Here is a 15,458-nt window from a genome sequence, read left to right as displayed (position 1 = left end):
TTACCTCAGTACAGTAAGTTCCTTATTAAACTTCATGGATGTTATGAATGGGGTTTTCACATTTTTATTGTAAAAAGAATCTCACACATGCTGATAGCCATAGTGTGGCTAAGTACATTTGACAATGTTTACAACACTTTATCACATTCTGTATCAGTATCCTCATTGAGTTCTGTGCTCTTTATCTCCAGTTTCGTATCGATAGTGTTGTCCTCACTTGGTGTAGGTCTAATGTATTCACCATATTCCACTGAAAAACAAAGTGTCACTGAGAGCAGAAGAACTCCCATAAGGATGTATAGCTTGGTATTCACACAGAGAAACCGGCTACAAGCAAATGCTATTACATATCCCACAGCCTCCCATAGGCGATAGTTGGCAAATGCTGCCTCCTTCTGGCCATGGAAGAGAACACCATAGAGTGCTGAAAAATATATAAAGAGAATTGAATCAAGCTCAAATAATTCATTGTGCTTTGCTTGTAATGTATTATGTTTCTATGGAAGGATCTGATTGCAAAAATATATGTAACTAACTCACCATTGGTTTGTGTCTGCCACACAGCATCTGCCAGGCCCCAGAGGGCAGGAAACACAAAGAACACTGGCAGCTGGTCTGGGTGAGGCCTCCAGAACAACAGACCCAGGATACAGGTAAACTGGGTGGTTGTGGCTGCCAGAGGAAAATTACAGTATTTATATGGCCAGTGATGAGTCTTATAGTATTGATATTGTTCGAGAGAGCTCTCACTAAAATATATAGCTTCAGTCTTACCCAAAGCGAAAAGAGCTACCCGTCCAGAATATTGTGACAGACGCCCAAATGCGTAGGAAAACAGGGAACTTGTGGCACCAAAGCAAATCATCACATATCCAACAAAATGTAGTCCCAAAGCGCAGGTCACATATTCCTACGAGAAGTCAACAGAATCACTTAGGTACCCTACAGTATCTATATGGAATATCGGATTGTTATTAGACATACTGTACCTTGGTGTACTCCCCATTGAGAAAACCCAACTCCAGACCAATGTAGGCAGTGACTGGGATCAAAAACACCTGACGCCTATCATTTAGCTGTTTAAACGTGGCCAAGAAAGTGCTACAGAATGGCTCCTTGTTGCTTCTAAACTCCAGTGTCATATCTCGGTCAATGTTATCCAGAAACACAGCCACTAAGAGCATGGCCAGCACACCTACACCTGCAAAAACCAAGACACAACTTGATTAAAACTGCATTATGAAACACTGTATGTTGCCTTGGCTATCGTAAGTTGTTTAGCTGATGTACTGCTGTCATTGGGAAGTAGGCTCACCAACATAGCAGCCCATCAGAGTGTGCACTAATCTCTCCGGTGGTCTGGTGGAATTGCTTGGGGCCTCGCTGATGTTGCCACAGCTACCCACTCCACAGAACTGTAGATCACTCTCACTGATGTTGACTGGAAAGAAATACAGTAGTAAACACAATGAAACACAATTTCTAGGCATAACTCATTGACACAGCATTTCAATGCAACATAGAATGTGTGAGTCAATAGTGTAAATGAGTCAATATTGTGAATTACACACAAGATGTAGCTTTGTAGATAAGGTATGCCATGCCATGGTTTGCCTCTTTACAGTGGAAATCCATTATTGTCACACTGACCTGAGGTTGAGTCTTGCCCAAAGACAATGGAGGACATTAGATTTCCCCAGACTGCTGAAGACTGGTACAGCAGAAACAAGATCCCGAAGTACTGGTTTATCACATCTTGGTTCTTCTTTTTGTCCTTCTCTGCTTGTTTTCTACCATTTATGGTAAGATAGGTGCTTGTAGCTGACCATAAAGGAGATTCCCCAAATCCAAGGATTATTGAAGTAGGGAGCAGGGTTTCCCTAAGAGAGACAAGGCAGCACAGTATAATACAGTACAGTGAGCAATCAGTAGACTAGATAGAGGGGTTGTGTGTCCTATTGGGGTGCATGGGAATTTCAATTTAGGGTCACGCAATGGACACTAAGGCATTTCAGATGAACCTTTACATGATTTCCTATGTTAGTGATATTTATTTGTAAGTACAGTACCAGTTAAAAGTTTGGACACACCTACTCATTCAAGGTTTTTCTTTATTTTTACTATTTTCTACATTGTAGAATAATAGTGAATACTTCAAAACTATGAAATAACATATGGAATCATGTAGTAACCAAAAATGTGATAAACAAATCAAAATGTATTTTAGATTCTTCAAAGTAGCCACCCTTTGCCTTGACAGCTGTTGGCATTCTCTCAACCAGCTTCGTGAGGTAGTCACCTGGAATCCATTTCAATTAACAAGTGTGCCTTGTTAATTTGTGAAATTTATTTCCTTAATGCGTTTGAGTCAATCAGTTGTGATATAACAAGGTAGGGGTGGTATACAGAAGATAGCCCTATTTGGTAAAAGACCAAGTCCATATTATGGCAAAAACAGCTCAAATAAGCAAAGAGAAACAACAGTTCATCATTACTTTAGGACATGAAGGCCAGTCAATCCAGAAAATGTCAAGAAGTTTGAAAGTTTCTTCAAGTGCAGATGCAAAAACCATCCAGCGCTATGATGAAACTGGCTCTCATGAGGACCTCCACAGGAAAGGAAGACCCAGAATTACCTCAGCTGCAGAGGATAAGTTCATTAGATTTACCAGCCTCAGAAATTGCAGCCCAAATAAAGGCTTCACAGAGTTCAAGTCACAGACACATCTCAATAACAACTGTTCAGAGGAGACTGTGTGAATCAGGCCTTCATGGTCAAATTGTTGCAAAGAAACCACTACTAAAGGACACCAATAATAAGAGACTTGCTTGGGCCAAGAAACAAAAGCAATGGACGTTAGACCGGTGGAAATCTGTTGTTTGGTCTGATGAGTCCAAATTTGAGATTTTTGGTTCCAACCGGTGTGTCTTTGTGAGGCACAGTAGGTGAACGGATGATCTCCGCATGTGTGATTCCCACCTTGAAGCATGGAGGAGAAGGTGTAATGGTGTGGGGGTGCTCTCCTGGTGACACTGTCTGTGATTTATTTAGAATTCAAGGCACACTGAACCAGCATGGCTACCACAGCGATACACCATCCCATCTGGTTTGTGCTTACTGGGACTATCATTTGTTTTTCAACAGGACAATGACCCAACACACCTCCAGGCTGTGTAAGGGCTATTTGACCAAGAAGGAGAGTGATGGAGTGCTGCATCAGATGACTGGCCTCCACAATCACCTGACCTCAACCCAATTGAGATGGTTTGGGATGAGTTGGACCGCAAAGTGACGGAAAAGCACCCAACAAGTGCTCAGCATAGGAGGCAACTCCTTCAAGACTGTTGGAAAAGCATTCCAGATGAAGCTGGTTGAGAGAATGCCAAGAGTGTGCAAAGCTGTCAACCACGCAAAGGGTGGCTACTTTGAAGAATCTCAAATATATTTTGATTTGTTTAACACTTTTTGCTTACTACATGATTCCATATGTGTTTCATAGTGTTGATGTCTTCACTTTTATTCTACAATGTAGAAAATAGTAAAAATAAAGAAAAACCTTTGAGTAGGTGTTCTAAAACTTTTGACAATGTACTATATGTTTTGTCTGTCACGGCCTTCGAATGAAGTAGACCAAAGCGCAGCGTGGTGAGCGTACATATTCCTCTTTATTAGGATGACGCCGACAAAAACAATAAACCATACAAAAACAACCGTGAAGCTTAAGGGCTAAGTGCCACAATCAAAGTTAACTTCCCACACAGAAAGGAGGGAAAAGGGCCTCCCGGGTGGCACAGTGGTCTAAGGCACTGCATCGCAGAGTCTCTGGTGGCACAGCTAGCACTGCGATGCAGTGCCTTAGACCACAGTGCCACCAGAGACTCTGGGTTCACGCCCAGGCTCTGTCGCAGTCGGCCGCGACTGGGAGGTCCGTGAGGTGACACACAATTGGCATAGCGTTGTCCGGGTTAGGGAGGGCTTGGCCGGTAGGGATACCCTTGCCTCATCACGCACTGGCAACTCCTGTGGCGGGCCAGCACTTCCGGGTTGGATGCGCTCTGTGTTAAGAAGCAGGGTTGGGTTGTGTTTCGGAGGACGCGTGGCTTTCGACCTCCATCTCTCCCTAGCCCGTACGGGAGTTGTAGCGATGAGACAAGATAGTGACTACTAACAATTGGGGAGAAAAGGGGGAAAAATAAAATAAAAATATAAAAATGTAAAAACATTTTAAAAAGGAGGGAATGGTTCGGGTATGGTTCTCAATCAGGGACAGCACACCCTGACCAAACCAAATAGAGGGTTAGGGCGTGACATTGTCAGTAACCATTTCTCTGTTTAATAAATCTCAGCACTGTCTTTCTAAAGATGACTGCTGAGCTCAGCACTGTCTTTCTAAAGATGACTGCTGAGCTCAGCACTGTCTTTCTAAAGATGACTGCTGATCTCAGCACTGTCTTTCTAAAGATGACTGCTGAGCTCAGCACTGTCTTTCTAAAGATGACTGCTGATCTCAGCACTGTCTTTCTAAAGATGACTGCTGAGCTCAGCACTGTCTTTCTAAAGATGACTGCTGAGCTCAGCACTGTCTTTCTAAAGATGACTGCTGAGCTCAGCACTGTCTTTCTAAAGATGACTGCTGAGCTCAGCACTGTCTTTCTAAAGATGACTGCTGATCTCAGCACTGTCTTTCTAAAGATGACTGCTGAGCTCAGCACTGTCTTTCTAAAGATGACTGCTGAGCTCAGCACTGTCTTTCTAAAGATGACTGCTGAGCTCAGCACTGTCTTTCTAAAGATGACTGCTGATCTCAGCACTGTCTTTCTAAAGATGACTGCTGAGCACAGCACTGTCTTTCTAAAGATGACTGCTGATCTCAGCACTGTCTTTCTAAAGATGACTGCTGAGCTCAGCACTGTCTTTCTAAAGATGACTGCTGAGCTCAGCACTGTCTTTCTAAAGATGACTGCTGAGCTCAGCACTGTCTTTCTAAAGATGACTGCTGAGCTCAGCACTGTCTTTCTAAAGATGACTGCTGAGCTCAGCACTGTCTTTCTAAAGATGACTGCTGAGCTCAGCACTGTCTTTCTAAAGATGACTGCTGAGCTCAGCACTGTCTTTCTAAAGATGACTGCTGATCTCAGCACTGTCTTTCTAAAGATGACTGCTGAGCTCAGCACTGTCTTTCTAAAGATGACTGCTGAGCTCAGCACTGTCTTTCTAAAGATGACTGCTGAGCTCAGCACTGTCTTTCTAAAGATGACTGCTGATCTCAGCACTGTCTTTCTAAAGATGACTGCTGAGCTCAGCACTGTCTTTCTAAAGATGACTGCTGAGCTCAGCACTGTCTTTCTAAAGATGACTGCTGAGCTCAGCACTGTCTTTCTAAAGATGACTGCTGAGCTCAGCACTGTCTTTCTAAAGATGACTGCTGAGCTCAGCACTGTCTTTCTAAAGATGACTGCTGAGCTCAGCACTGTCTTTCTAAAGATGACTGCTGAGCTCAGCACTGTCTTTCTAAAGATGACTGCTGAGCTCAGCACTGTCTTTCTAAAGATGACTGCTGAGCTCAGCACTGTCTTTCTAAAGATGACTGCTGAGCTCAGCACTGTCTTTCTAAAGATGACTGCTGAGCTCAGCACTGTCTTTCTAAAGATGACTGCTGAGCTCAGCACTGTCTTTCTAAAGATGACTGCTGAGCTCAGCACTGTCTTTCTAAAGATGACTGCTGAGCTCAGCACTGTCTTTCTAAAGATGACTGCTGAGCTCAGCACTGTCTTTCTAAAGATGACTGCTGAGCTCAGTTGTGTTGTTGTGTTGTCATGTAACTCTAGTAACATATCTTGTTATCAGGTTTTATTACAAGCCAAGAGCCTAGAATTTTGTAACAAGCTAGGAATGTGTAGGTGTGGACATTTTGTCAATAAAGCAAAGCCACGTCATACATAACATAGTATTACATATCTTTCAGTAATAGCTTTACCATCCTGGATAGAAGTTGCCAACTGTGTACACAACATTGCATCCCATCGCAGCAACAATGGTCCACTTGCAGCCCAGGTATTTTATAACCAAGGGGGCAACAAACATGGAGGACAGAATGATGGAGGCAAACTGCACACTTGCTGAGGCCACACCTACTCCTTCTTCAGTGTTCAAACTGCTCTGTAACGTAGTCGTAAAATACAAGGAACAAAGTCTATTCAGACATCTTTTATGAACAACAGTCCTGGAAACCCCAGTAATAGTTCTGACATTGACTGGGATAGACCTATTTGTTTAAACGTGTAAAGCTTTACGATGCATTTGAAGACCTTGTCTACATAAGTGAATGTCATAAGCAAGAACAAATGAGAGATTCCAACCGTTACTAATAAAATAACAGATGTTGCTCAAATAATGATCTGGTTTAGCGTATATGCATGCCTCAGTGTAATTCTACCAATACTTACCTGTAGATTCAGAAGGCTTCCAGTCGCAGTAAACAACAGCAAGAATCCAAAGGACACAACCAGGACATTTTTCATACTTCGGCCCACTTTCTCCGTGGTTATGCTTGTCGATATTCAACAGTGGTTGTGAGTCGGGGCAAATACAGCAGTTCATGGTGTGCAATCTAATATAAGCTCAGAGTAGCTACACTTTGGCCCCGAAGTACGTCAATTAGTCATTTATGAACTTAACTGTTCTGTAATGCGCAACTAATTGAATCGTGTAGTTGATGCAATGTTTTAATTGGGTGGTTTTGTAAAACCACTTTTAAATCAGCTCTATGCCCTAATAAAGCAATGTGGTTAGTCAGACATACGATTAAAATGAGTGCCTTGTCACAGTTTGATGTTCCAAGTGGGGCTTTTCATTGGAGTTGTATTAAAAAAATACCCCTACAATGAATACAGTGATAAATACAGGAGCATGTATCACTGTAAAAATAGCAGTAGTGAGAGATTCGAGAAGTATTTGTACATTCATTCCCTTTTTGTATTTCCAGACACCATCATAAGCGAAGCACACCATACGTCTTTCACTGAAAGGTAAATCAGTTGTTTTTATTGAACATTTGCTTGTGGTTGAAGAAGCACAGAGCCACCCTGAGTAGCCTCATCGTAAGCCAAAAACAATTATGTGAGGGGAAGTTTCATTATTAGTGATGACCCTGCTGTGCTCTACCACTCGTATTGTTGGCACAAAGACTTGGGACTACAGAACAATTCGTTATTAAATAGTTTTAACTTCATGGTAGGTTAAAGTTTGTTATCTGCTTTATTAGTGACTCAGTACTGTATTCCACTCTCAGTTACAGTTTAGCATAACACAATGTATTTGAATTCAACATAGCAGCCATGACATAAAAATAACATTAAAATGTTGACGTTTAAATCTGAATTGTACAGGAATTCTGCATAAAAAGTGCAACCAGAGAAAATGAATACACATAATTCAGGGTCAAGATGGTGTGAGAATAATACATTTTATAGAGATCCACAAAACCTCTCATTTTGTCACACTAGAAAAGTCTCCCATTGGGGTTGGCAATGACAGTGGCAGAATGGTGATCTCCAGATCTCTCTCACTGAGTGTCATTCCCTCACATACTGTACATAACAAATCCACGTCTTGTCTACAAGCTGGTCTGATTGAGGATGTAATTTTCCTTTGAGAAGTCTGTGTCGTATACTCCCTCCTCCACTGGAAGAGTAGGATTCTTGCGTTCTTGGTACTCCACCCACAAATAGGTTACCATGGAGAGGATCAGAACTCCCAGGAGGATGTAGAGCTTGATGTCCAAACAGATGAAGGTACTGTAGGCGAAGGCTATAACGAATCCCAGTGATTCCCACATACGGTAGTTAGCGAATGCTGCCTCTTTTTGTCTGGGGAAGAGAACCCCGTACAGTGCTGCAAGCAAGAACAAAACCCTTGTTACCTCAGTCCTGGACAAAATGTACCTAACATGTAATACATAAATGATAGCTCAACTCACAGTTGGTTTGTGTCTGCCACACAGCATCTGCCAGGCCCCAGAGGGCAGGGAACACAAAGAACACTGGCAGCTGGTCTGGGTGAGGCCTCCAGAACAACAGAGCCAGGATACAGGAAAAGTTGGTCACCGCAGCTGCAAGAGAGGTGAGTAGTGAGTGAATCTGACTTTACATATGTGTTCTGCGGATGTAGGATCGAAATTATAATCCACATGTCCTGTTGCTGCAGGATTATGTTCCTGCTTTAGCAAACTGGCAGACAAAATAAGATCCACATCTGTATACCAATGAAAATGTTAATGTCTCTATTGGAAAGCTCTTCTTACCCAAGCAAAACAGTGGGGCTCTTCCAGTGTATTCTGCCAACCTCCCAAACATAAAGGAACATAACGAATTTGCGGCTCCAAAACATATCATCGCATAGCCAACAAAATGGATTCCTAATGCACAGGTCACATAGTTCTGCAATGGAAACACACCACAGGAAGGTCACACGCATTACTCTGAGCCACTCTTACGTTGATTAAGAATTCTTCCATGTTGGATTCCTAGCGGCAGAGTATGAACCATATGTCTTGTCGTCACCTCACCTTTGTGTATTCACCGGAGAGGAAACTCTGTTCAAAGCCACTGTACATGGTCAAAGGGATGAGAATGATGAGTCTCTTGTCCTTCAGGAGTGTAAACGTGGCCAGGAAGGTGCTCCAGAATGGTTCCCTCTTTTCCCTGAACTCCCGGGCCTGATCTCTGTCTATGTTATCCAGAAATACTGCCACTATGATCATGGCCAGCACACCCACCCCTGAAACACAACAGTTACACACACTGAACATAGTCGCAGCAGAACATTTCACTAGCATCAACCTACAACACTGAGAAGCAATAATACGTTCTTACCAATATAGCAGCCGACTAGCGTCCAAACCAATTGTTGTGCTGGTCTTTTGGTCGTGGAGTTTGAATTGATATCAGCACACACACCTGCACCACAATATTGTAGATCTTCCATGGTGATGTTAGCTAGGAGGACATAAAGATATTATGACAGATGGTACCATAGAGGATGGTCGGGCAAGAACAAGTGTCATAAATGTAGACTACACATGATTGACTTTAGCCTACAGTTAGCCTTTAACTTATAAATGTTACTGCTTTCACAAACAAGTTGCATTTGTTCTTGTTGCGCATGTGTATGTAAGTGTGTGTATGTGTGCACTTCCTTCTTACTTCCATTTGTATCTGAACCGAATATCAACGACGACATGAGGTTTCCCCATACAGCCGAAGACTGGAATATCAGGAAGAATATGCCAAAGTACTTATTGATAACATCCGCTGCCGCCTTGTTTTCGTTAGGGGCCTGCAGGTTGCCGCTGATGGTGAGAAGGGTACACTTGGCAGACCAGAGTGGAGACCCTCCCATACCCAGGATCACAGAGGTGGGGATCAGAGTATACCTGAACGAGGACAGATTGAATGGTTAACATCAGACTGTTTGTAAGCTTAAGTCTCTACTGACAGGCCAGGCCAGGAAGCATAGCAGACCAGGGTAGGATTCATACAATGTGTGTAAACAACTTTGCCAATGGACACCACTCTCATATGATTTGTTTTATTAACTCGCATTAGAGTAATAATCCCAACTCTACATGGTAATAACAAGTTAATACACAGTCACATTCACCCTCACTCACACACTCATTACTGACGCCACACACTTATACCCACATGCACACACACCCTCACTCCTACGCTGCTTCTAAAATCGATATATTACGACCATTATGCTGCTGTTCATTGATTATTCATTGTCATTACTCATTACCATTAGTATCTATCTATTTATCTTGCTACTGGTCACTATAACTCCCGTTTACATGTATATATTACCATTAGTATACTACCATAAGTATATAAATACTGAACAAAAATATAAACGCAACTTGTAAAGTGTTAGTCCTATGTTTAATGAGTTGAAATAAAAGATTCCATGTGAAATTCATAGATTTAGGGCCTAATTTATGTATTTCAATTGACTGATTTGCTTATATGAACTGTAACTCAGTAAAAATCATTGGAAATGTTGCTTTTAAGTTTTTGCTCAGTACTAAGAGAAAATTGTAAAACAGCTTATATCTTAAGGCCATCAGACTGTTAAATAGCTATCACTAACCGGCCTCCACCCATTACCCTGCCCATAACATAGTCAATGTCACTAGCCAGCTACCACCCATTACCCTGCCCATAACATAGTCAATGTCGCTAGCCAGCTACCACCCAGTTACTCATCCCTGCATCTTAGAGGCTGCTGCCCTATGTACATACAGTTGAAGTCGGACGACTACATACACTTAGGTTGGAGTCAATAAAAATTTTTTTAAACCACTCCACAAATTTCTTGTTAGCAAACTATAGTTCTGGCAAGTCGGTTAGGACATGACACAAGTCATTTTTCCAACAATTGTTTACAGACAGATTATTTCACATATAATTCACTGTATCACAATTCTACTGGGTCAGCAGTTTACATACACTAAGTTGACTGACTTTAAATAGCTTGGAAAATTCCAGAAAATGATGTCATGGCTTTAGAAGCTTCTGATAGGCTAATTGCCATCATTTGAGTCAATTGGAGGTGTACCTGTGGATGTATTTCAAGGCCTACCTTCAAACTCAGTGCCTCTTTGCTTGACATCATGGGAAAATCAAAAGAAATCAGCCAAGAAAATTGTAGACCTCCACAAGTCTGGTTCATCCTTGGGAGCAATTTCCAAATGCCTGAAGGTACCACGTTCATCTGTACAAATAATAGTACACAAGAATGAACACCATGGGACTACGCAGCCGGCATACCTCTCAGGAGGGAGACGCGTTCTGTCTCCTAGAGATGAACGTACTTTGGTGTAAAAAGTTCAAATCAATCCCAGAACAACAGCAAAGGACCTTGTGAAGATGCTGGAGGAAACCGGCACAAAGTATCTATATCCACAGTAAAACGAGGCCTAAATCGACATAACCTGAAAGGCCGCTCAGCAAGGAAGAAGCCACTGCCCCAAAACCGCCATAAAAAAGCCGGACTACGTTTTGCAACTGCACATGGGGACAAAGATCGTACTTTTTGGAGAAATGTCCTTTGGTCTGATGAAAATAGTTATGTTTGGCCATAATGACCATCGTTATGTTTGGAGGAAAAGGGGGAGGCTTGCAAGCCGAAGAACACCATCCCAACCATGAAGCACGGGGGTGGCAGCATCATGTTGTGGGGGTGCTTTGCTGCAGGAGGGACTGGTGCACTTCACAAAATAGATGGCATCATGAGGATGGAAAATTATGTGGATGGAAAATTATGTGGATATATATTGAACTAACATCTCAAGACATCAGTCAGGAAGTTAAAGCTTGGTCGCAAATGGGTCTTCCAAATGGACAATGACCCCAAGCATACTTCCAAAGTTATGGCTTAAGGACAACAAAGTCAAGGTATTGGAGTGGCCATCACAAAGCCCTGACCTCAATCCCATAGAACATTTGTGGGCAGAACTGAAAAATCGTGTGCGAGCAAGGAGGCCTACAAACCTGACTCAGTTACACCAGCTCTGTCAGGAGGAATGGGCCAAAATTCACCCAATTTATTGTGGGAAGCTTGTGGAAGGCTGAAAAAAAAAGCTGAAATAAATCACTCTCTCTACTATTATTCTGACATTTCACATTCTTAAAATATAGTGGTGATCCTAACTGACCTAAAACAGGGAATTTTTATGAGGATTAAATGTCAGGAATTGTGAAACTGAGTTTTTAAATGTATTTGGCTAAGGTGTATGTAAACGTCCGACTTCAACTGTAGACATGGAACACTGGTCACTTTAATAATGTTTACATACTGTTCCACTTCATATGTATATACTGTATTCTAGTCAAGGCCATCCTATTTAACTATTGCTGTACATATACTATTATATCCACCTATTCTTCAGTTATACTACATATTCTATCCACATACTGTCAATGTCTATACAAACCATCACGTATATATGTATATATATTGTATATACATATACAGTATATCACAAAGGTGAGTACACCCCTCACATTTTTGTAAATATTTTGGGGCCCAATTTGGACATTTTCACTAAGGAGTGTACTCACTTTTGTTGCCCGCGGTTTAGACATTAATGGCTGTGTGTTGAGTTATTTTGAGGGGACAGCAAATTTACACTGTTATACAAGCTGTACACTCACTACTTTACATTGTAGCAATGTGTCATTTCTTCAGTGTTGTCACATGAAAAGATCTACTCGTGTGTGTACTCACTTTTGTGATATATTGATACTCCGAACTAGTACAAATATTTCCATATTTCTTCATTCCATTCTTTTACTTTTAGATGTGTGTGTGTTGTCTATTGTTAGATATTACTGCACTGTTGGAGCTAGGAACACCATAATTTCACTACACCCACAATAACATCTGCTAAGCATGTGTATGCGACCAATAACACTTGATTTGATATTCCTGCTACCAGTCACTTTTCAGCTCTGTTTACATGTACACTGAGTGTATAAAACATAAGGAACACTTTCCTAATATTGAGTTACACCCCCTTTTGCCCTCAGAAAAGCCTCAACTCGTCAGGGCATGGACTCTACAAGGTATTGAAAGCGTTCCACAGGGATGCCTGCCCATGATGACTCCAATGCTTCCCACAGTTGTGTCAAGTTTGCTGGATGTCCTTTGGGTGGTGGACCATTATTGATACACACAGGAAACTGTTGAGCATGAAAAACCCAGCAGCGTTGCAGTTCTTGACACACTCAAACCGGTGCAACTGGCACCTACTACCATACCCCGTTCAAAGGTACTTAAATCTTTTGCCTTGCCCATTCACCCTCTGAATGGCACACATACACAGTCTTTGTCTCAATTGTCTCACGGCTGGTTAAATAAGGATTTTTAAGTCTCCTCCCCTTCATCTACACCAGGTATTCCCAAACTGGGGTACAGGGTAACATCCAATCACATTAACCGTTACTCTCTCGTGGGAATTCCACTAACGGTCCGTAGGTAGCCAAATGTAGCTGCTGCTCATGTTGGTATCTGTACTGATGGCGCAAAAGCCATGATAGGGAGACATAGTGGAATGGTCACGCACGTGCAAGCAGTTGCTCCCGACGCCACTTGGGTACACTGCCACTTGGGTACACTGCCAGATTTCTGGATAGGGCTGCGCTCAAAGTATCCTGCCTTGGCAAATCACGCTGTTAAGACACTGTTACTCTTTGCAACCACGTACCTATGTGAGAGTGGATTCTCGGCGCTCATTAGCATGAAAACTACATACAGGCGTGTGTGTGGAGAATTTTTTTAAGACTGAGACTCTCCAATACAACCCAACATTGCAGAGTTATATGCAAGCACACCCTTCTCATTAACCTGTGGTGAGTTATTCACAATTTTCGATGAACAAATAAGATTTTATATGTAAGATGGTTAAATAAAGAGCAAAATTATTGATTATTATTATATTATTATTTGTGCCTTGGTCCTATAAGAGCTCTTTGTCACTTCCCACGAGCCGAGTTGTGACGACAACCTCACACTCATTCTTATGTTTAATAAATGTATCGTATAGTGTGTGTGTGGCAGGCTTACAATGATAGCAAAAAACAACATTTGAGAGTGCGCTGACCCTAGTGCTAGAGGGGTACGCAGCTGGAGGTTGAATGTTTAAAGGGGTATGGGACTATATTAAGATTGGGAACCACTGATCGACACTGATTGAAGTGGATTTAACAAGTGACATCAATAAGGAATCATAGCTTTCACCTGGATTCACCTGGTAAGTCCTAATGTTTTGTACACTCAGTGTATATCTTACTACCAGTCACTTTTTCTGTATAAACGTACACCTGCATATTGAATAAGGTACTGGCACAGTACTTGCATTCTCGTTCTTCTTCAAATTATATTGTACTTCTTGTGTGTTTTTAATTTTATTTTCTATTATCTCTTATTATTATTATTATAAGCGTATTGTTGGGAAAGAGCTCTCAAGTAAGAATTTCACTATACTGTTTTACACCTGCTGTACCCTGTGCATGAGGCTAATAAACTTTTAAACGTGAAACCAACTTTACTCTTTGGGGTACTAGGGAGGTACATGCTTCAATCATGAAGAAGAAAGCTGTAACAGTAAAGGTCTGAAGAGGATTTAGACAGTTTTGCGTTACCATCCTGGATAGAGGTTTCCAATTGAATAGGTCACATAGCAGCCCATGCCGGCAACAATAGTCCATTTGCAGCCCAGGTTTTTGATGAGAATGGGTGGCAGGAACATGGAGGACAGGATGATGGAGGCATAGATAACACTGAGAGATGTCACCCCCATCCCGTCCTCTGCATTCAGACTGCTCTGTAACACAGGAAAGAGATGGTGCCATCAATTTTCCAGAGCCAGAAGTTCAAGTGTTGAATTTCATTGAAGCAATTCGATAGGACCAATCATCCAAGATCTATAGTATGTTGAGTTTCCTACCTGTAAACTCTGAAGTCCTCCATATGCTGTGAACAGAGATAAAAATCCAATGGATACAACCAGAACATTTTTCATATTTCGGTCTATCATGTCTGAAACTTTGAAAACCTTAAGGTTTAGGCTCTAAGTATACTCCAGATTACCGCTTCACCAGATGGTTGTCAGGGATTGTCAAGGCAAGGTGTCATGCTAACCACTGTGGCTGATATAGTTAAGCCGGCTGAGTAAAGGACAAAGTTCATCCCAGTCTATAAAATATTCGATATGTGGAGTGCTTTGATGACGAGCTCTTATCAATAGGCATTCTTATCAATCATTAAAGGACATTATGGGACGTTTCCTTAGTTCCTCTCTATTTTCGCTATTTCCTACACCACTTTATCAGTATCAGTAGTTTAGACCTGTTGGATCAGATATGGCAGACATTAGTAAAGCTAATGACCGCTGACTCTTTGTCCTAGCATATTAGCAACTGTGTTTTATTGGTAACAGGTTTGGGGTCAGTTGAAAATTGAACTTCAATGTTTCAATTTAAATCCCAATGTTTGTGATTGAGCCCAACTCCTGGATTTAGGGAGCCCATTATATCTTAATTAATAATTTGTCAACATGTTTTGTTTACTTTGTTCTGTTTCACTCTCAAGCACCCAGTTTAGTTCAGCTGTGTGTGAGGAATGCATTCCACTCAGAAGAGATACCAGGGTGCAAAGGTTTACTGCCTGTTATGAGAGAGGCTTTTTATGGTAAGTGACACAGACATTGAATCCTCTTCCTTATAGTTTTTATAACACTATAGCACGGAACCAAAAAGTGTTCTTCAAAGGGTTCTCCTATGGGGACAGTTATCCTATGGATAACCCTTTTAGGTTCTAGATAGCACGTTTTTTTTCTAAGAGTGTAGATTCAGCTGCGGGCCGATTATTTCTTGAGCTGATGGTCGGGTGGCCA

At 41.7% G+C, this 15,458-nt stretch overlaps 2 protein-coding genes across 3 annotated transcripts; both read right to left on the bottom strand.

The window, feature by feature from the left end:
* Positions 1-46: 46 nt before the first annotated feature.
* LOC112217334 (protein unc-93 homolog A-like) lies at positions 47-6,596 on the bottom strand. 2 transcript variants are annotated; one of them, XM_042300515.1, is made up of 8 exons: positions 6,448-6,596; positions 5,979-6,160; positions 1,651-1,880; positions 1,316-1,441; positions 990-1,201; positions 775-910; positions 541-672; positions 47-424 (listed from the first exon to the last, which is right to left on the bottom strand). In XM_042300515.1, the coding sequence occupies exons 1-8, from the start codon at positions 6,520-6,522 to the stop codon at positions 129-131; spliced, it is 1,389 nt and encodes a 462-aa protein (XP_042156449.1). In that variant the 5' UTR covers positions 6,523-6,596; the 3' UTR covers positions 47-128. The 2 variants fall into 2 exon arrangements, with proteins under 2 accessions (XP_042156449.1, XP_042156450.1); XM_042300516.1 differs by having other exon boundaries at positions 5,979-6,155; positions 6,448-6,538.
* Positions 6,597-7,023: 427 nt separating this feature from the next.
* LOC112217596 (protein unc-93 homolog A) lies at positions 7,024-14,718 on the bottom strand. Its single transcript, XM_024378011.2, has 8 exons — positions 14,511-14,718; positions 14,206-14,387; positions 9,205-9,434; positions 8,875-8,997; positions 8,568-8,779; positions 8,304-8,439; positions 7,980-8,111; positions 7,024-7,894 (listed from the first exon to the last, which is right to left on the bottom strand). Exons 1-8 carry the CDS (start codon positions 14,598-14,600, stop codon positions 7,617-7,619), a joined length of 1,383 nt encoding a protein of 460 aa, XP_024233779.2. The 5' UTR covers positions 14,601-14,718; the 3' UTR covers positions 7,024-7,616.
* Positions 14,719-15,458: the final 740 nt, after the last annotated feature.

The sequence above is a fragment of the Oncorhynchus tshawytscha genome, linkage group LG18 (assembly GCF_018296145.1).
Source record: "Oncorhynchus tshawytscha isolate Ot180627B linkage group LG18, Otsh_v2.0, whole genome shotgun sequence".
Taxonomy (NCBI): Eukaryota; Metazoa; Chordata; class Actinopteri; order Salmoniformes; family Salmonidae; genus Oncorhynchus; species Oncorhynchus tshawytscha.
This window is presented reverse-complemented; position numbering and strand designations above follow the sequence as displayed.